The sequence below is a fragment of the Varroa destructor genome, unplaced genomic scaffold, assembly GCF_002443255.2.
Source record: "Varroa destructor unplaced genomic scaffold, Vdes_3.0 BEIS01000007.1, whole genome shotgun sequence".
Classification (NCBI taxonomy): domain Eukaryota; kingdom Metazoa; phylum Arthropoda; class Arachnida; order Mesostigmata; family Varroidae; genus Varroa; species Varroa destructor.
In genome coordinates this window covers 8,186,380-8,208,141 of record NW_019211460.1, presented here as the reverse complement: position 1 = coordinate 8,208,141, position 21,762 = coordinate 8,186,380, and the positions used below count along the sequence as shown (strand labels likewise).

Below are 21,762 nucleotides of genomic sequence, written 5' to 3'. Positions count from 1 at the left end.
TTGGCCCGGGCTGTCCTTACCTATTACCTAGAGCCGACGTTGATCACATTGCAGCTGTTGGTACAGGCGAGCCTTTTATGACGGCCTTCGAAGGCCTGCGCATAAATCACACCTGTGACGTTCTAGTTGTCCGTCCGCTACCAGAAACCGTCTTGACCAATTTTACGGATCAGAGTATGTAGAATTGACGATGAATTCCAAAATTACACAAAATACCCCAAGGTCATGCGACGAACGGTGTGATGACTATTTAATTGTGACTTTATTATGTCGCTTTGCTCTGGCCAGATCTAGGGTTTTTATTGGGGGTTAATGTATCATATATGAGACTAGATAGTAATTATATGTTGGCTAAAATTATTGGACTAAATTAATTATTGGCTTTCAAGTTTATATTGGTGTTTACTTAGAGTACTGTCATAGTAATTGAACAGGCGCCATCGGTGTTGCAAGGAAATGCTTGATCGTTAGCTGGACGTATGGTCACCACCTATATTATCCTGATATACCCGTTATATTGAGGAAATAATATGTGTCCTTATTATATTTCGCATCGAATCTCATGCAGATACCTGACCTGAGACGTTTAGGCAAAGTTGACCTAAACCGCGTAGATAAATTAGCTTTGTCAGTCTAATCGTGCTTACTGTATATTGTATAGGTCTATATAATCCACTAAATAAATAAATATACGCGAACAATAATAATATCGAAACTGCTAACAGGAGTGTTGACAAACTAAAATAAGTACACTACATTCATTTAGCGATAATCAGACTTGTGCTATCAAATAATGCCATGCTAGTTAGCGTCAACATCATGACACCGCCCAAAATAATTAAAAAAAAAACATGATTTGAGTTTCTGTATGCAAATCGACATATTGCGCCAACAGATTATATGGCCTCGCTATGTGCTTTATCGTATGAATCACTAAGAAAGCTTTATAAGCCTAAGCCGCTGCAAAGTCTTAAAAAAAATTGATGATTTTCTGGATTCATCGAACAAGCGATCTTGATGCTTTGGCTCATTCTCTTCACCACGTACAGCGTAACATCGCAGATTGGAGCGTCGACGATGTTGAACAATCCGCTAGCGCGTGGATATCAAGTGTGATGCCGCTTAACGTTACCTAGAAGATCGTTATGACCGGAATAAATTATAACATCAATGATACACTGGATATTTTCGATTTTTTCAATGCCAGTCATACTTGGCGAATTTAACTTATACGTTTAACGGTAAATGATCATATTCCTCGTTTTGTAAATTAACGCTATTTATATTTATCACCTTTGTTCGAATGTGCTGATTAGAGGGATTAGTAAAAACTTCGTAGGGGGTGCGCCTGTGTTGTGATAAAATATTCTTCTACAGCGATAAAGAGATCTATACTCTTGACCGTCATGAATTGTCCTGTAGGTGAAAGAAAGCCTGAGCAAGTCAATCGTGTTCAAGTTCATTTTAGCGGTAGTCCTTGTAGAGAACAGAGAGGCAAGGGCGCTCACATTCAATGAAGGCTGTACGACGGTCGCAGTCAGTATGAAGTTGTAGACGTTACCTCAAGATATAAGGACACTCTAAACGAGCTACATCCAGTCGGAAACTGATCACTGGCTTGATCTGGTTTTGGGGCCATTTGGAGAAAACCGTGGGATGCGCGCGCTCGGCTTCATAGTTACACAACGTTCAAAAATGTACTCGAGTGGAACAATTGGTTTTCTTGGACGTATTTTTACTTCTCTCATGAGACACATATCCCGCCCTTCTTCGCGAGGCCTCCAACAACTTAATGCCTCAACTTAAGCCTCACATCGTTTATATCTACAGACGCAAATGATACTCAGTTTATCATTCGTCCAAGAGCACACTTTAGAGCGTGTACACGAGATGTTCTTAGGTAGCCTTGGAAGAGCCGAACGTCATCAGCCAAAACTGGCATCCACTGCCAACTTCGTTACCGCCTCAAGAAGTCGAGAACGACCACGTTCTTCAAGTGGAAAATCAGATATTGGAAACCGATTTTAGCAAATGTTCCCAGTTGTAAGATTTTCTTCGCACACAGTGCATATTTTCCATGCCGGTTTTTTCGAAAACTTTTTGATGACAGTGAAAAAAAAAAAAAAATAGACTCAGTAATAAACCCAACCACATATCGATATCGAATCGATGAGTATATGCCTCGCTGCTAACAGAAGGTTAAAATATGTGGTTACTCAAACAAATGACACTAGAAAAAAAAAAACAGCCAGAGATGGAAATAATCAGTACTGTATTAGAAAGATCGTTTTGATTTTGATAACTTTTAGGAAAACGATTTGGTTTCCGCGTCGGTACTTCCTGTACCATTCGCAAAGAGGACGGGATCCTATATTAATTACTAAAACATATGAGATAACTTAATTCTACGATTCTTATTTTGATCTTAAAAAAACTGGCACTCTTTGATGAAAACATTTGGCTGGTAACTAATATATTTCATCCTGGATCATTCCATTGGTAATCGGCGGGCAAGGGTCACACACCAGTGCAGTTTATCTCGAGCAGCTTCGGCCAGAAGCCGAATTATTCCATAAGCGCCTAAAGGGTAACGATGTATTATTAACAGCTTACAGTTCGTAGTACAACAAGCAGAACATACACGTCTGAATACGACTATTCGTAAAAAACACCATAATGAAAATATACAAGTTTATAAATCGCCTACATTTCCAAAAGGAAAAGGCCACTTACGTATACGTATAAATGGCAAAAATTTACGTAATTTATAAAGTACGTAATTTTATTATTGTTCATATGTCATTGCATATATAGTAATATATTATCAAAGCTTTTAGCGCCGGAGCGATTCCGCATCCGGCAATGGGGACCATATGACATATTGATGCATGTAAGTTCGTACTGCCAGAACCTTATTGTTGTATATAAAATAGGTATGCTTAGATAACCTTTGATTGAATTAATGGATACATTTCTTGACGTTTCTCAAGAAGATAACGAGCTTTCATTTCGCTTGTTCATACCTATGATACCAGACACAAAAGAATCTAAATAAATATTACAGACAGCATTGTTTCTCATTCACACTACAACGCATTAAACAGCACACATTAGAGAATACATTCACGTAGACTGCGTGTACGTTTAATCGCCTATTCAGTTAGGCCCAACATCTAGCATGCCCCAAGTAAAAAGGTATACATAAGAAGTTGCCCTGATCACTCGACGTTACGCTCTTTAAACACGCACGTAGGGAGAGATATTTGCAGTATTTGATCATAACAAGGTTCTATAGTATTAAGGCTAACCTCAATACAATAAAGCCCGTATCAACCTGTTCAAAACATCGGTGGTGAGCTATTAGAGATATTGCGTGGCTAATGTAATGGACCCTTGGTCGCTATTATGCCACAGTCGTCTTTTCCTACCAGAGGGTCGAATTATCCAACACAACGTTGGCCGTCAGCAGCGACTAGAACTACTAAAATTATGTAGACGCACGTTGGCATACGTTATATAAGGTATCCACCGCAATTATTATTTAGTTTGACAACCGTATTGATTTAGGCTTTAAAAAAAAATAATATTTTGTCACGGTCTTTTTAACCACTTATAACGAATGTCTAGTAAAAGTGAAATAACCTGTAAAATTTTAATCGTTTAGAAAATGAGAATTATCAAGCACGTAAAAACTTAGGCTAGGTTTGCGCCTGGCTTTCTTCGCCTTTTGCTTCTATATTTGACTATATTATATATATTTAATATAATAATTGTCATCTATCTACGCTAATCTTCTTTCTGATTGACTTCATACTAATCTGAACTTTTTGCTGAAGGTTTAAATAGATAATGATGAGACGATACATATAAAATATAGCTCAGGCAAAAATTTGACATGTTCTAGAGAGCACCTCTGACACCGAATTAATGCTCAGCAGAGATATTCGAAAGCGTCAACCTTCGTTTGTACTACCGTATTAAAAGCTCCCTAGCCCAATGCAAGATATCACTTTGGCGGGAAATTTTGAAAATCAGTTGAGCAAATCCATGATGAGCCGTCGAAACGTTTGGGCAATAAATAGACACGCGAAGACAAGGCATAACAATCTGGAACTGATAGTACAATAACAAATAAATAGAATTAAGAAAATAGCAATAATATGAAATATCGATATGGCGATGCTGGCTTATATTGGCGCATACTAACTAGCCAGCTCATACGCAGATGCAGCCATAGAAATATTTGCATACGAGAGCTATTTATCGGACACACTTCGATATCGGTCAAGCCATATAGAAACTATACTCATATATCAATAATCTCAGTATCAAATACATTACAAATCAGATCCTCAATAACTTACATCTGCTGTGCGTTCTTTCTTACAAGGCAGCCCTCACAAAGAGCGTTACCCTTTTTTCCACGACTTTGAAGGACTATCTGAGTTTCTATCCTTTTTGATTTGTGTTTCTTTCGATCTGTTGATGCTCCAGCGCTGCTCACGTCAGACATTACTTCCGGTTCGTCTGAATCGACCGGCCATTTACTGACATCATCACCGTTACGGAACAGATGTGGTAAGCTGTCGGCTCCGGAAATTCTCTGTTGACTAAGTTGGCGAGAAGGAAGGAATGAATAATTAGCCCACGGTGAAAAACGTTCTTTTCCTGGCCAAAACACATGAGCAAAGGATACAGTCGATATATCGGGACACAAGGATACCAGTGGGGCCAAATAAACAAAAAACATGACAACAAAATAGGAACGGGATAGTTTTGGCAGAAAAAAAAGACCTAGTGCCAGCCATCATCCCAACAACTCCTTGTCTATGCATGATATGAAAAATACAGAAAGCTAGCACCAAGAGCCACTTCGGTCATGGAGTCAGAGGATTAGCCGTAGAGGAAGCTGTGTTCAATAGAGTAGATAGGATCAGATCCTCTTTCGCTCGGAATATCTTCATACCCAAAGGAAGAATCAGGTTCCGTTGAGTTATCCATTGTTAAAGTCGACAGTTCAGCAGCCAATGAGTTGTGCCCGATTTGACCAGGGCTTTCGACGACCCTATAATTAACTTCGAACGCATCGTTCTTGTCGAGTTCGTACTCAGTATCGTGCCTTTCAACGATGTCACAGTCACTTTCGATATCCGAATAATGATGCTTTTGACGTAAGTCCTCCTGGAGTGCCTTCGATAGAAGATAACAATTCACATAATAGGCTGGGTTAAATGATTCAATTGCGTCAACGAATTATTAATAAATAGCTAAAAAGGTGGTGTTAACGAAGATTTATCGTAACATAACATTGCGCTGCTTCAATAGTAAAACAGCGTTGGATGGTCTGGAACTTTGAGATGGGATAGATATGTTGAAAAGAGTCGAAAGGAGTCCTGACAGAGTATATCATTTACGTACCCGAAAGGCATGTAGAAGTTCGCTATATTTGCGCTCACTATTCGCCAGCTCGGAGGTGAGCGCCTGTCGAGCTTCATTAATTTCATCCACGCTGATTTGAAGCGTCTTATTTTCGACAGACTGCGCGCAGATCTGAATGTAAATGTATAAAAATAGATACAACTGTGACTAAAAGAACATCTTACGAATTGATATCGTTCAAAAGAAACTTGTCCAAAGTTGCGTATATCAGCGAAAGTAGAATCATGCAGGCAGTAAATTTTAAGGCGCTCAAACTTGTAAGTTAAGGACAATCGAAACGTGCAAGAATCGAATTGAGAATTGTTGTTAGAAACTGACCAGGGCAATTCCTTCTGACTGAAGAAAAAATATAAAATTCAGCTAGTGAAGGTGGAGACGAACATAGTTACGTACTTAAAATAACTGTGTAGTGATGTTACATTTCGTACCTTTTCCTGAAGAACACAGATTTGCTTACGCAAGCGCGTTATTTCCTCATTTTGTTTACTGGACATCATAGATTTTTTACTGAGTTCCCTTAGAAGTCGATTTTTATCTTGTTGGCTCGCGTTCAGCTCCAGAGCTCGTTTAGTTAGCAACACTTCATTTGTCGCCAAATGTTGTGTCCACGTTCCTGACTGAAAGTATGCAAAAATAATATATAATAGATAGTAGCGTAGTTTCCTGCAAGTACTAGTACTAGTTACCGCACTAACCTCAGTGAGGTACATCATTGACAGTAATAGAATTCGTTGTTCCTCACCAGCTTTCGAATAACTGGCCCCATTTAATACACAGATGTGGCTATATTTTAGTGGGTTCTTTTTGCTTGAGCTTCTGGAAGATATGGTATTTATATACCGGTACGCGGTACGCGGATTTTACGGTAAATTTTCTACGGTAGTACGCCTAATAAGAGGTTTTGGCACGGGCACTAGCTCGAACTGAAGTTGCCGGGTCCGAAGCGTTCAATGAAAAGAGGAACACGACGCAAAGGGTTCAAAACTTAGAGGGCGCAAAAAATGATGCCTTTGTATAGCGCTACTGTAAAGATGTGGCAGTGCGCGTCTGGAGAAGATAGTAAAAGCGCAGATACATTATTATAGGCTTATATATGGATTTCACTGCAAAAATAAATGTTATTCCCTCGAAAGGTTGATTTCTGTTTACTCTCTAAAAATAAGGACTACAACAAACTATGAATAATGTGCAACGTATTTTAAGGAAAATATAATTTTGGAGTGCCACGGTATGCCCAATGCACACCTCATGCTTGAGTCGCGCAATCTCCGCTTCGAGCTTGCCGATCTTTTTTTTAAGACGATCGACATGGTAGGTTGGCGAGTCTTCAGGGAGGACGTCATCTTCCTGACCATTTTCGTGGACAGCAAGAAGTCCGTTGGCCACTGATAGGCCATGACGAAGTCGAGCCGTTTCATCCTCCGCTTTTTTCATGCTGTCGTTCAAACAGTCGATGGTATCCTACGTAATGTGCAAAACAAATAGGTACGATGAAATTAAAAAAGCCGTTCAATGCAAGATGAAAGTAACGTGTATGCGACAATTCTCTGTTCCTAGGCCCAGGTCCTAAATTGACTATTCGAACACATTGGAAGTAAAGTAACGCATGTATTTTTACAACGAATCTAAGAAAGCTTCGTGACACGGTGGTGTATAGTTGAATGCAGTTGCTTCACTCATTTTGCGTATCGTGACCCAAAACGATCTAACGACGCTGAGCTATTCGAAACAGACCTGTAGCTTTGTCTTCTCCTCAAGAAGGGTTTTGCCAATGCGGATAGCCAATTCGATGTCCTGTGCCTTATTTATGAGAAGGCGAGCCAACGGAATACGATTATCTAACAGTGACATGTCCCCCAGCAGTTCGGTGCAAAGTACTGTAATCGTATGTAAAAAGAATTGATTCCGTTTACAAAAATCGGCATATCCGCAACTCAATAACATCTTATATATTATGTCGATGCAGCAAATCTAAAAGCTCTGCGGAGGCTTAAAAGCTTTATCATACCAAAGAGTTACATTGGTGATGGACTAGCGAATAAAAAACTTAATCGATTGTCACAAAAAAAAAAAGTTAAATATTTATAACGCAGTCTCTCACATTCAAAATGATTGCCTCTTTCTTCGTCGGAGTCCGGGATATCATGTCCTCTGAGTCGCCCAGTACCAAGAACGCGGCCGAATGAAGCTCTGTACGGCGAGTGATAACCTTCGTCGATCACTTTTTCCTGATTGGACTCATTAACATTTGTAAACACTTTCTCTGTCTCGAACATGTTTCACTTATGCACACTTCGTACGATGCGACTTCGCAATGGACGAACATCTAAAGGTAACTACTTTAAGTGTACAAACAAACAAACAAACAAACAAACAAACAAAGGACGATATTGTCCGCTTTTTAATTTCTATACCATAAAAATGTAATGCCTTCTGGCTGACCATGTTGTCTGCTTTAGACGCAATATTTGTACGAAAAACTTTCTATGTCATGTCGTTGTTGTCTACACATTTAAGCTTGACAATGATAGTAAAGGACGAGCATTAGTGTTCAGGTACAATTAAACCGCATTAAAGGTAAACGTTGTATTTCAGACAACGAAGTCTCGTCTTTGCACACGGGTCTTAGCATATATCTGCTCGAAATTGCGATTCTTCCTGCGACTCCAATATTATCTTCGGAAGCTAAGATTCAAACGCCACGCTAACACGAAAGTCTTCATATCAGAAAAATAGACATAGTTGCCTAATGCGGTTGCGCTAAGCAATACATGTAGATTTGACAATTTTTTTGCTAATTGTTTCAACATCTATATTCGTACGTTAAACGAGCGAGGCATCCGCCTAACAATGATGTCGCACAAGTAGAGTTGAGGTAGCAAACGTTCCATAGACATAATCAAGCAGCAGCAGCAGCAGCGGCAGCGGCAGCGGCAGCAGCAGCAGCAGCAGCAACAACAATGTCAAAAAACCGAACTACAGACCACAACAATGATATCGCTCGATCTTCACTGGTTCATACCGTGAGGACACGATCACGAACGCTTCCTGTTCAGGGCTTTTCGTAGGCAAATCACTTCGTTCTCATCAGTGTCGAGACTCCTCACTCAAATACATTGTTTACGTTTTTCGTGTCCACTCTCCACCATAACGTTTGTTCGTTCTAATTTATAACTAAATCAACTTGTCTTTAACAGGGGAAGGATTTTTGCCTGCACCGAAACAGGCCCGCTCGTGGTGGGACGTTTCTTCCGGCTAATGCACGCACGACGCGTGCTGAGGAATTATCGAAAGCTTCATTTCGTAGCAGGCGCAAGAATTGTTGGGCAAGTATCGAAATGGTGCGGATTATACGTACGCTCAAAAAGGCTATATCAGTATCTAAACATCAAATAATTAGTGGATAACTATAGCTTTAAATATATAGGCTACGAAGAAGTCCATTAGCGATATGTACAAGTGGACAATATATCCTACTTATATAGATGGTGGGAAAAGAGCACCGAGCATTTCATGTTTTACGTGTTCGAATAGCTTAAAATATATAGTATACAGGTCACGAGAAACCAAAATTTAATTTTTAGAAAAGTACCCAAAGCAATTTATTTATTTAAGAACAATTTACATGCATACGATAAAAGGATTCATTTATTTAATAAGTAGAAAGTGCGATTGAATGTTTCATTGAAGCGGGGAAACAGTACGTTTTCATGAGACGGCAAAAAAAGAGCGGGCCAAGTGTCAAACAACTCAAAAAGATAAAACTGTAGTAAAATAAGCAAAGAGTAGTAAATTCTACAGGAAACCTACCCTGAAATGAGGGGTTTGGCAAAGCATCAAATAGATTTGCACAAAAAAAGAATATTTATAAATAACCTAATCGAAGTTTACCTAGTCAATCATTGTTTTTCTGAATCGATGTGACCCACCAACCCAGATGAACGTTTTAAGCATGCGGTGTGCAATAACGATTTGGAAAAAAACCTACATCAGATATTACCTGTCAAAAATCGTTTGGTAGTACTGTCCTGTTTATTTAATGAAAGAAAAAACATTGTTTTGATGTTGATAGTATCATCGCGTTTCTACTAGCCAGATCATTCCGGTCAGGTGACTATAACCTCTTATGGACTTTCTTTTTTACAACACCGTAAGCTGGCTAGTGCTAGTAGCCACTAGCTGACCGCTTCAATAGGGAGCATTTACCCCACTAGCCATGGACTTTAATGCCTATGTTAGTATCTAGCCAAGGAAAAACGTATTATTATGGTTTAGCAATCTTTATTTGGTTGGCCTCTTTACAGCCCCCACTATTGGGGGGTTAAACCCGTCGTTTTATCGATCGTTCTTACTGTTGCAGTTGTCTTGCTTCTGTAGTAAATCAAAGGCGAATTCTATGTCAGTTACCTGTTCTTCTCACTGCGTTGCAATAATATATTATATATAGATTGTGTTTACCTCTGCTTCTAACCGTTTTTCTATGTACAGCAAAGACTCGCTTACTCAGCCACGACGCCACCTCTTTGGCACCACACAGATCATCTAATCGTTCCGTCCCAATTTTCCATAGTCCATTGATAAAGCTAACATCAATTAGCCTATAACTTGCTCGCTTTTAGATTCGTATCCTATTTGGTGTGAGACACCCAACGACCCATAATGATACTGTTTGCTAAGAACAGCCTAAGTTTGTTTCGTTAAATCAACGCCGTCCAGACATTGTTATTGCTGTGTCGGTCTTTTAAATCTCTTCTAGATGATATCCTGTATTTGACCCATTTCCGCCCCTTGACACCCCAGTGGCAACTAAAAGACCTCCTCAGCTTACGTAGGGAACTAGCCTTTTTTTTTTAACTTTCATGTCTTCCTTTCGTGCAACAACTTGACCCAAATCAAGTTGGGGGTCTTGCGCACCGCTGAGACGCTTTGGCCCCATCTATGAGTGAGCACTTCGAGAAAGCTATACAAAAAAACACTTCTATCACGCCTCCAGTCGTTTAATACTACGTTGTTTTTGAAGCTTTTTTATCTTATTTTTTTTTCCGTCTAATCCATTCAAAGCGTCTCAGTTATTGTTGATTGTATTTTGTTGTACTTAAAGACAATCGTACGTAGCTAGCCTATCTTACTTCCAGCGAAGACGAACGCTTCGACAGAATCACTTTTCTCAAATCGGAAGAAAAAAGCGCCGAAATTTCTTCATGAACAAAACCTTTTTTTTTTTGGGAATTATATGGGGTTTATTTGAGTGGCGCAAACCTGCATAGCTTTCCCGTATAGCAACTTACTAGCAATAATCCCCCGACGGTAAATACCGCCTCGCTTTACTGCTCAGCAGCTTGCACCCGCTTGTTGCCGTTGCGTAAATAACAACCCACCCCATGCACGTATACCCCCTATCCAGTTCCGATTTTTGTTTTTCTCTCCACATTAGCGATACTTCTTTATTGGTACACACTTAACCATTGTATATATAATTAATATGTCCTCATATTTCGTCCAGCAGCGTAGTGATTTCGCTCGTAGCTTAATTAGTGTCATACTGTCGCTTATGTACAAAATGCTACGAACGAGGTAACAGCTTGAGTTTTCGTTTGTGATGTTACGAGCCTGGAGTGTCTTGCCTTCCATCAACTGTTGTCATTGAAAGCCAAAGTCAGGTGCTCACTGACTGGCAAGCGCACATACATTATTTGACTGCTTGCTTAGGAGTCGAAACATCACTGGCAGAGATACATCCTTGAGGTTGACTTCTTAAAAGGCATTTATATATATACATATATATGTATATATATACGAATGACGAACTCCACTAATTTATATGGATTAAGGGATCGATCCGTAAGGTTAGCTTGGATAGTCGAAAATCAACTGTAAATGTAGCAAATCAACTAAAAAAAACCAATTAAATCGGATTTTTGCTTTAATTGTTTGTCTTCGTTAGTAGGCAAAAAAATGCCCCGTTCGTGCTCGCCTTTCTTTTTCGTAAATCTTCTAGCTTATATTTGATTTTGCTCAGAATAATGATAATAATAAAACAAGTAGGATCACTCTTAAACAGCTTAACAATAACAAACGAGAATTATAACTTTTGTTTGTGTCATTGGCTACTTTGTATGTATCAGTGTAGATGTTGTCGATACAAATCAAATATGTTAACTTCATCTAGAACAGCCCCAACAAATTTTCCGATCTCACACAATTTACAGTATACGTTCTGACATTAACGTTTAAGTTATTGCATTAGTCCATCTGCTGTATATTTGTAGGCGTGTTTTTGTATAACGCATCCGTACTGCCTTCAGCTACGCGGAGAAATTTCGTTCCGTAACGTCAAACTGAATGTAGCGTCATGCAGTTTCAAATAGTTCCACCCTATATCGGTGAGGGCAACGCAGAGAAGATGATCCGTCCTTCACCACGTTACACGAAATCTAGCGACAGCATAAAACCAATCGGACAAAAAGGAAACACCATCTTGTTTTATAGCCTCGCTTGTTGCCGCGGCCGCCGCCTCCAGCCGACCTCATTTATATTACCGAACTACGGTATTACATTAGCAGATAATAGTAACGTGAACACTTTGTAACGCTGTATACTGTATACCATCCCAAAAATGTTTCGACAATTTCTCCATTCGTTTGTTCCACAAGGATCAATTAATATGAATAGCTGAGAATAATCGGGTTACGAATGGTCCTCGTTTAGTAGCCTCTGTCAAAGTCAACAGTCAATATATCGTAACGGCAATGTCAAACGTATTAACAACTAATGAGCCCAAACTCGAATAACCTTCGTTCGGACAATTACGTATAAGGGTTCCCTAACGGAGAGAATCTTAGCAGACCCATGCTGAAAATTTTACGGGGGTTAGATTTACTTCCGGTGTTGCGCCTTTATAGATACTCTATAGTCCTACCTCTCCCTCTCTCCCGAATCGATTGTAATGTTTTCTTTAAATACAACACCCAGCTATGGTTTTTCAACCCAGCTAGAGTTGGCTACTCTTTTCTGTCGAGAATTTTCACTCTGTATTGTATTGATCAATGATTATAATCACTGTATTTGTTTGTGTATGCAGCTATTACTATTATTATAGCCTATTTGTCATACGCTACTGGAAGGAGTCAATTAAAGCTGAAAAATCCCTTCAAAGTTATACCGGCAAGTTGTTTCAAGCAATATTATCGCTAATATTGGCATTCGTGAGAACAAGATATAGGGCTGTCACAGGCCACACGTCAGACCGATTACGATTTTCCGCTGAAGCATAAATCAAACGAAGCGAAGCCACTTCGTACTGTATTCCTATTACTTTGGTTATAGTCTTTTCGTACCTTCCTAAGTTATTGTTCCTCCATCAATTTTCAAATTTACAATGAATAAATACTGTTTACGACACGAAAACATCAACGATGTCTCAAAACAGAAGACGGCCATTAGGTCGGATGTCAGCGAGAAGTAGCTTATTGGCATCTATCAATTTTCTTCACTCGATCGTGCTTCCTCGACATTAATTACTACGTACACTTAATACTAAACTTAAAGGTTTTAAATGTATGTTGCAGACAAAAACCGTGTAGTTGCCTGCTATAATTTTTAATGTATTGGCATAGCAGTGTCGATGCGGCGCATATTGTTCTTCCAAGATCTGTTAACATTATGGTTTCTCTACCGTACTTTTTCCTCACATTACTACATAAGCGCCCCCTTGCGCATATTCCGCATCGAACCTATGGTGCCGATTGGTCGTGCGCGTCGGGCATTGCTGGGTACGAGATTAGTGTTGATCTGAACCAGAGGATTAGGCGCTCGAACCAAGGGAACCCGCATAGCAGGCATCAATCGAGAAGCCGCGTTTGTGTCCAACTTCGAGGGTGGCACAAGACTCCAGGGCTTTGGGGCAGCTGATCGTGGCATTGAGGAAGTGTCGTCTACCGCTATAGATGCAGAGGCCGACGTCACCGGCGATGTCGTGTGACCACATGCCGTTGCTGAAGCTAATGAAGTAATCGATGTAGGGGAGGCTTCAGAAGGAGGCTGTCCCATAGTGTTGATCGGAAGCACCGAGCTGATCGAATCTATAGATTCAATACAAATACACACCGAATACAGAAAAATAATAGATAAAAAGCACAAATATCATTGCTAAACATGTGTCGTGATTGTGGAAGCATATCTACCGTGATGTTCCTACAACGTTTTGTCCTATTTTCAAATTAGTTATCACTTCATAGATATGCAAAGCTACTTTCTTCGCAATGTTTTACATTTCCGGTTATTCGATTACTCATGGTACAAGATATCCATTCTTAAACAAGTTGGCTACACGCGAGTCTGAACTCTGTGGGAGCATTTCGCTTCGTAATCAAGCCAATTGAAGATAGTGGTAATATATGATGCTTTCTTACCGCTCATTGTGGTCGACATACGTGTGACAGCGGCATGACACAGCTCCATAGATTGAGAGTTGCCATCAGCCGCCGTATAGCCCTGGAAGGGCCACTGAACAAGGCGAGATAGCCTCGACATCAGTCCCTGGGTATCAAGCTCTTGTCGGGCACGCTTCGCTGCGCGAGGATAATTTCTGCGCCTTGAAATATACTCTCCTTTGGTCGGGGTAACGTTCACAGAGTCATCTTCGACGCGGTAAGAACGTAGCAAGACCCCTTTTGCACGATTCTCTTTGACCAGATCCGGGGTGAATATGTCCGACGTATCGTCTTCAAGCTCGTTCGGAGGAGTACCCGGAGGTGTCTGGTTGGGCGATGGTGCTGGAGTTGACGTCACTATAAACAAAATATAACGCATGCGGTAAATCCGATAAAAAATGCTTTTATATGAGATAGTGGAAAGTAAGCTTTAGTGACATGGTCCATAATATGCTGGTCTCGATTGTTGTATCTCTTATGCTGAAATGAACCTGTCTATTTCTCTCTTAGCTTATATTTTGCTTTTTGTTTTTTTTTTTTGAAATATTTATTTTTGACGTAAAGTGAAGATTTTTAAACTTTGTCATATCATTTTCAATCATTCTGATATGATGAATCACATACCCACGCACGCACGCACGCACACACATTTTTATACGGCAGATCATAAGGTAACAATGAGCCCCTAGTGAACTAAGCGAAATGTTCAGATAATTAATCCAGTTAGAAGTACGGATTATTCCCAATCTTGAAGCCCTCACTCTTCGTTTGTCTACTACCAACCTGAAATATGTTCGTCATCATCGTTCTTGTCGCGTAAAACGGCCGGTACCATCGCATGAATACCCCGCTCGTTCAAAACTCGTGCCAAGCCTCGGTTGACACTACATGTTGTCGTGGCTACCAGATAACTTGAACGGCTCAATATTCCACCCGTGGCCTGCACGGGTGAACGATGCGTCGATCCGCTGGTCGCCATTTTGGTCGTCTCCAGACTCGACGTCGTTTGTGTGGCGTCAGGGTGGAGCACATTCGACGTCGAATAGGTATAAATACAGGAGCTCTGCTCGAAACTTTTACCGGGCTGGCTGAGGGGTTCGTCAACAGCAACTTCTCGCAAAAATGACGCAATATCGAGTGAACTTGGAGGTTGAGGTGTACCTCTTTTATTCGGGCAGAGGCTGGCTGCCATGCCACTCGGTGTTAAAGTGGGCGGAGACTTGGGTGCATAGCGCGTTTTTACGCCGTGAATGCGCTCTTCGAGTCCTACGAGACCGAGAGGAGCGGGCGTGGCAAGACGGCGCCATCGATGCAGCGTCTGTGAACCTTCCAGTGGTTTAATGATTTGCAACTTGTCTGCAAAAGGAGAGGAAAAGCAAGTCGTATACGGAAAAACGAAAAAAAAACAATAGGAAAGGATGTAATTGCAGAATACGATGGTTATTTGAAATCGGGGGATCGAAAAACGCTTTTTGTCGTATTCTATAGCTCCGAACTCTTTCAGATCCTACTGATCTACTATCCTGAAAAATCCTAACTCGAAAGGTTTAAATATTTAATTATACTATTGCTTGGGTGTCATTCGATGCTCAGTTTTCTACATAGTTCGCTTATCATGCCAAAGTTCTATTCGTGTAGACACATGCTAGAACGAAGTTATTATTCCCAGTTTAATCAGTATGAATCGTAGTCTATTTGCTAGACTCAAATAGAGCTAGCAAGAACTCTTCACGACGCTGCCACTTTTGTTTTTTTCTTCTAATCATGCTTTGATTTGCTCTTCCTCGTTTCAATCGATCACTGTTTGAAAGCAAACTATTTACTATAGATTGCCACCGAATCTGTTAACAAAAATGTTGTGTGAAACGAAGCACATATTTTCGTTGGTGGGTTTAGAGGTATGGAATTAATGTAAAAGTAAGCTAGATAACAGTTTACAAGCCCAGAGTAACCATTCATTGTTTTCCCATAGAACTGTTCTCCTCTTTGTTCTTTTCTAATTTCCAGGTGACCATGTGATTAAACAGCATTAGCGGATCCTACCATCGACTATCAGTATCTAGTCTCAAGTGTGAGGGTATCTATCTAACAAACAAAAAAGTTGTGCTTACCCGGTATCTTGTAGCGTCTCGTATTGGAATTCGTTGACCCACTGCTGAAGCCGTTGAACCCGCTCAGGATAGAATCTGGTGTTCGGCATCGCGAGGTCGGATCTTCGTCGAGTTCAAAGAAGCTTTGCGACTGTGGTAGGCCCATCAGGCCTCCCATGCCGTGGCCTGCTTTCATAGGCGAATGTAATTCCAGGCCCATACCCACTGGATGCTTACCGTGCACCGGGTTTAGGCCTATACTGCTCAAAGACCTAAATACCGTAGTAAGCCAATAGCCAGATAGAAGTCCACCGCGTTGATGTTGCCGTGTGTATAGAGATAATAAAAGGACAGAAAAAAACGAGACGACTTTGAATCATGATCGGTTCTATAAAGATATGGATAGACTCAAAAAGATGTTTACTACTCCAGGGGCTCCTGTAACCTTTTAGAATTCGCTGCTACGCGATTGTTCATATCGCCTAATGTTCCCACAACGGGACAGAAACTGCGCTATTAGAACTGTTAGGTGAGCTTCACCAATTAATTCACAAACATTTCTCTCAGCTACTCAGCAAGCCAAATATTCTACCTACATCGACATATAAATTAGAACCTCTTCTTTCACAGGTGTCATTTCTGTTACTTTCCATCTTACCTATTAGTTACTATCCGACAGACAGAGGTGTATATAAAATCATCGTTTTAGCTAGGACCAAGTACAGCTCATTGATCGATCCGATAGGAGTCGATCATTAGCCTCAGCTCGATTTACATGCAAATGTTTCTATGTGCTTCCAGCTAAGACGCATCGAGGAAAAGACCCAATAATTACTATATCTATCATTAATATGTAACATGGTGCTCTAGTCATCATTAGATCCTAAGGCCTTTTCTATGAGTGCACTACGCTTTGCGCAGCCTCGAAGGCTACCAGATTCTAACTTTAAGGTGGCACGGTACGAAATATTTGCGTATATGATTGTCTGCCTATGCAAGTGCGGGTGTATTGATACAATTTTACTCAGTAACTATTTAACAAAAACTATCGTAAATAATGTTATTCGTCTTACTAGTTGTTAGTTCAAGCTGAGCCAACCTATGGAGTGCCTCGATAAATTAAAGCGACAGCGCATGCGTCTACGATCGCCTTTAGAATAACATCAACGCAGCTATCGGGTAGTGCCAATGAACGTTAATGCAATGCGATTAAATCAAGCTAACAGTGACTCATGCGTTACCTTTTGTTTGTAAACATGCAGACGAACTCAGACGACAGACAACATTGAAACGGTGAAAACGAAGACAAAACATATTCTTCCAACATCTTTTATCACTTTCACATTTTATTGGCTTATAGTTGTTATTATTACCATAATCTCATTTTCGTTTTCGCATTTGTAAATTCAATAACGGATTTACACCGCTAGCAGTCACCCTCGAAATTCGACTAAAAAAAAACGATGTTTGAAAAGTCGCAGCAACAAGCTTTATCTATAGTAATATTAAGCACTTCTATTTGAACAAGCCCTTATCGGCATATGTCGCGTCACGTTTTGCCGTTTCGCTGGCTTCTGTGGCTGTATCTCGTACAATAATGACGGAATTTGATCGAGATCTTCGCATGTATGGCTAAGTTTACTATATCACACTCATATTAAGTCGAACGAGTGTTAAATCCAACCGCGCTACAAACGCGCCACCAGCAGTATTTTGGCCCCATAAACTATATCGAGTTGGCAAATAGAAGAACAAAAGTCCGAACCCACCTTCAGGCGGGCAGTGATTGGTAAGCCTATTTGCCCGAAAAAGCGTCAGTTCTTGACTCAGTCTGTCGGGGGAATATGCCTAACTATTTTACTTTAGTTTGATGAGACACCGAAAAGTTTCAATTTCTCGATTAATAAGCTTGACCACTTATTTCGTCCAGATGAGACAGGTGGCAAGTTGCTAGTGCTGTTTCTACCTAAAACTAAATCATCGGCACGGATAAAAGTTTGCATAGTTATGAGAGCATGCGTGTATAGACACTGGCGTCAACTCGCGTTGTAAATTCCTCTCAGCGCTCAATCGGTGTCTGAAATCTTTACCTACGGATCACTTGGTCACGGCCTCGCTGCCATTTCGTATGAATCTTCTTTGCACATCTGTTCAATTCACACATTCATTTTATGGGCATATATACAAACAGGACAAATTCCCGCTTAATTAATCAGTAATTTAACTTGATCATAGCAAACGTTCAAGATATGATTATATCTCGCTCACTTAATGGCACTTAATGTCTCAATTTTGCAGTTCAGATTTAGAATTAGGGATCCTGGTAGAACAAGCAACGATCTGTTAACATAAAACACGTTTTACCCATGTCTGTAAAATCTCTCTCTTACTTTCACCTAACAGCGATCACATCAAGTAGAATTACCAGTTACCTAATAATGGGAATGCTTTTTGGAGTTTTACTTCAAAGTTCACCTGGAACTACGTGTTTCTCTTTGGAATCACCTGAAACTAACTTATCCGTACGGTGGAAGAAATAAGCTACTAACGTTAATAGCCTCTAGTATTATCATATTCTCCCAACGCAGGCTTAAATCTAACTTGTCACGTCTAAGAAAACTACGAAATCTAGAACATGGAAATTTCTTACCAACTTACTCCGGAGTCGTAACCGGTTACTATGTAATATGCCCCATGAAGACTATTTATACTAATACCACCAGCACACGGTTGTTTCCTTAAGAACGCATTTCCTGCTTTTTGGTTAAGCTAAATAAATGATCGACGAAAATCCGCTCAAGTCTCTATAGAAACTAACACTTGATTAATTAAGTGTCGGAAATGAAATTTCTGTTCTTAGGTAAAAAAAAAACATTGCCAGCTGGCGGTCCTAAATTTCGCTATGTTCAAAATATACTTCACAGCTTCTTCGCGAACCAATATTAAAGATATATATATATATATACATATATATATATATATATTTAAAGTAACCGGTAACCACTTTACACCAGGTAATATAAATTATTAGATCCCGTCTCAATACGATTATCTCTATGCAACTATTCTATAAAGAATAATCGCGTGGAGATAGTTGCTTCAAATTGGTGCCAGCCAACTAACTTATGTATCTTCATGAAATTCGCCGCGTTACACATAAACAGGCGAACCGTTTCCAGATTTGCCCACTATCTAGAGGCTATCTATGATTATTAACATGATCATCTCAACATTTATCAAAAACCAAACGAAAACAACTACAATGCAACGCTATAACATCTTTCTGTTAAGGTATTCATTGGAGTCCCCATTGACAGACCGAGATAGCTATATGGTGAATTGAACCTAATGAACAGAGACTAAACTCGATTTTTCTGTTCCTAATAAATACTGAAAACCAGCTTGAACAATTTGTAAAGCATTGTAAAAAAAAATCAGGATAATCTCAGAACCTCTACATAATGCACGTACTAGCCTCGGTATATCACGTAGACTTCAGAGCAAAATGTAAACACAAAAGGGAAAAATCTCGTTGATCTGCTGAAGGAGCAAATCCGACTAAGGCTCACACAACCAGCACGTTGGTTACAAGAAAAAAAAAAACATGTATAAATAGACAAGAAAGGAATAGCGAAAAAAAACATGCCTAAATAAACAGAAAAAAAACCATGCCTAAATAGACGAAAAAACAGTCGCCAAAGCCTTATTGTAAGAACCTAGTTTCTCAAATGGTGCATGTCTACAATCCGTTTACAAGGCATCATCCACTTGCAAATAGACGGACAAAGCATTTCGCATATCACATCAGTCAACTTTGTAATCTGTTCTTTTACAAATCGTTTCTTCGGTTTAAATTTGCGGCATACGTAGGTGTGACTACATATATCTTTGATGGCATTCTACTTTTCCATACGATTTAATGGAGTCCACCATCGAAAGCAAAGCAAATTGTTGCCTTGTTAGCGAGCTGATGAAATCTATAACGGATGATTTTGTGATCTGGAGATAATTCATAATCTACGATGTTTCAAGTATCGATTTCAGTGTCGGGATGGGCAAGTTGTTTGAAACGCATGATCGCGCTGTAGAGGCGCGCTATACTCTTGGTGAAAAATGTGCGCGTAAGGTTTTGCCCCATAGATAGTGGAAAGATAGCGGAGGTAGCACGAGGCAGGTGGATTGCAGACGGGCAGATGTGGGGAATGTTACAAAGCAATTTGGTCCGTAGATGTCGACGAATGAGTTCATGGGACGGGGACGAGCGGCTGATCGATCGGTTTTAATCGACGGACGGAGGATCAGGCAAGTCGAACAGCTGCTTCGAGACGGGTAGGTATGACCTATTGTCGGCTTGTGGTTTTCAGGGAATTTTACATCATTTAATTTAGCTCAGATGAGTCGTTCTTTGCTGGACATTTAGCCTTTAGTTTGGTTTACTGTCACACTGGATTTTTCGCTCTAATTAGGTCGTATTAGCGATTGCCTTCACTGGCCAAGTTGCAAGACACGGTGGGGAAGGGGTGTGGTTCAGTTAAATAGAAACTTGATAAGCTACTGAAGCGGTATGGTTGCGAGGGCTTCAGCCAACCATTGCAGCAAAGCCGGCAGGAAAATCAACAACAAAATCCACAATAACCTGCAATTGACACAGCAACAACAACAACAACAACAACAACAACAACAACAACAGGAAAAAATACAGCTAACAACTATATACGGCACTAGGCGACGAGAAACGTAACAGCCAACATACACAATTACCCACGAGTTATAAACGCGAAACAAAGGATACAACATAGTAACAGGAGCCATGGCTGGAAAGTACGAGCCGATCGAACTGAGGGAAGAACAATGTCGTTAGCAAGTGGGAGACAAACCGGCCGTTTTTATAAACCTTGACACACGTAAGATTCATTTCGCTTTGAGCGAATGTCGCAACAGAACATAAGGGAGACTATGATACGCATTTCGGAATATAGCGACGAGTGTACTCATTTCATGTGCAGCGCGAACCAAAGTTAAACACCGTCGTATATGGTACAAACGGGTTTCCGATAGTACATAGCAGTACGTCTATCAACTCAGTAGTATCTAACGATCTAGCCCACAACCACCACCATAACGAAATCAACTATAATATGGCGGTTATATCCCACTTTTACTGCTTGGTGTATCGCAGCCTTATATCACAAATAAGCGTATTTTCGCTGCTAACCAGAACACACACGGAAAATTCGTGATTCGTGGCAAAATTGATGACTAATCTTTCGATGTCTGATATGGTACGGAAACTTTTAAAACTATCACGTTCAACACGCAGTAGGCAAACGGGTAGTAGCTGGGTATTTTTTTTTAAACAAACGTTTAATAACATCTAATGGCACAAAGCATTATAAGGTACTGCACAAACGCATTTATAATTCTTTTTACTTATTTTCTTTAATTATGACACCCTCAACTATTATTTCTACGTGAACAAATTCTTCGAGTCAAAAGGTCAAGGACTTGCCGCCATCAGGAGTCTAACCGGGGTGGGTCTTGCTGGACTTATCTCCAAACAGCTTATTAACAGATTCTTGTTTTTTTTCTGAACTCCTCGTGAGTCCATTTGATTTTGGCAATATTAACGTTCGATAATCTTTTTCCAACGCTGAGATTGGGACCAGTACGACTGGACGTTTCTTACCGTTCCTGGTTACCGTAGCAGGGCATTCAAGGAGACGCCACCCAGACCACGCTCTCCCTTGGACACATTTCTAACTAATGGCCAGTTTCGGTGCTGATCGGGCATCAATATGCTA

The 21,762-nt window shown here is 40.2% G+C and overlaps 2 protein-coding genes and 1 long non-coding RNA gene across 32 annotated transcripts in view; 1 reads left to right on the top strand and 2 right to left on the bottom strand.

The window, feature by feature from the left end:
- Window positions 1-895: 895 nt before the first annotated feature.
- On the bottom strand, window positions 896-8,612 carry LOC111254845 (trafficking kinesin-binding protein 1-like). 10 transcript variants are annotated; one of them, XR_015317615.1, is made up of 10 exons: window positions 8,262-8,402; window positions 7,541-7,778; window positions 7,174-7,316; window positions 6,685-6,900; window positions 5,868-6,056; window positions 5,419-5,550; window positions 4,967-5,190; window positions 4,365-4,610; window positions 3,974-4,113; window positions 896-1,132 (listed from the first exon to the last, which is right to left on the bottom strand). XR_015317615.1 is itself a non-coding variant. In XM_022816119.2 (9 exons), exons 2-9 carry the CDS (start codon window positions 7,713-7,715, stop codon window positions 4,032-4,034), a joined length of 1,407 nt encoding a protein of 468 aa, XP_022671854.1. In that variant the 5' UTR covers window positions 7,716-7,778; window positions 8,462-8,612; the 3' UTR covers window positions 2,762-4,031. The 10 variants fall into 10 exon arrangements, 8 of the variants coding, with proteins under 8 accessions (XP_022671854.1, XP_022671858.1, XP_022671855.1 ...); XR_015317614.1 differs by lacking the exon at window positions 896-1,132 and adding an exon at window positions 2,069-2,580; XM_022816119.2 differs by lacking the exons at window positions 896-1,132; window positions 8,262-8,402 and adding an exon at window positions 8,462-8,612 and having other exon boundaries at window positions 2,762-4,113.
- On the top strand, window positions 8,395-17,190 carry LOC147754270 (uncharacterized). 2 transcript variants are annotated; one of them, XR_015317618.1, is made up of 3 exons: window positions 8,395-8,503; window positions 8,637-8,765; window positions 15,879-17,190. It is a non-coding gene; the product is annotated as an uncharacterized LOC147754270 (long non-coding RNA). The 2 variants fall into 2 exon arrangements; XR_015317617.1 differs by having other exon boundaries at window positions 8,637-8,780.
- LOC111254236 (trafficking kinesin-binding protein 1-like) overlaps window positions 9,701-21,762 on the bottom strand; it is a 112,159-nt gene continuing 100,097 nt past the window's right edge. For all 20 annotated transcript variants that reach the window (XM_086975574.1, XM_086975586.1, XM_086975575.1 and 17 more), the window contains 4 exons: window positions 15,983-16,233; window positions 14,655-15,227; window positions 13,851-14,228; window positions 9,701-13,520 (listed from right to left, as the gene is read on the bottom strand). In XM_086975574.1, coding sequence (XP_086831700.1) covers window positions 13,135-13,520; window positions 13,851-14,228; window positions 14,655-15,227; window positions 15,983-16,233 — 1,588 coding nt within the window. In that variant the 3' untranslated portion in view covers window positions 9,701-13,134. The remainder of the gene's footprint in view (window positions 13,521-13,850; window positions 14,229-14,654; window positions 15,228-15,982; window positions 16,234-21,762) is intronic.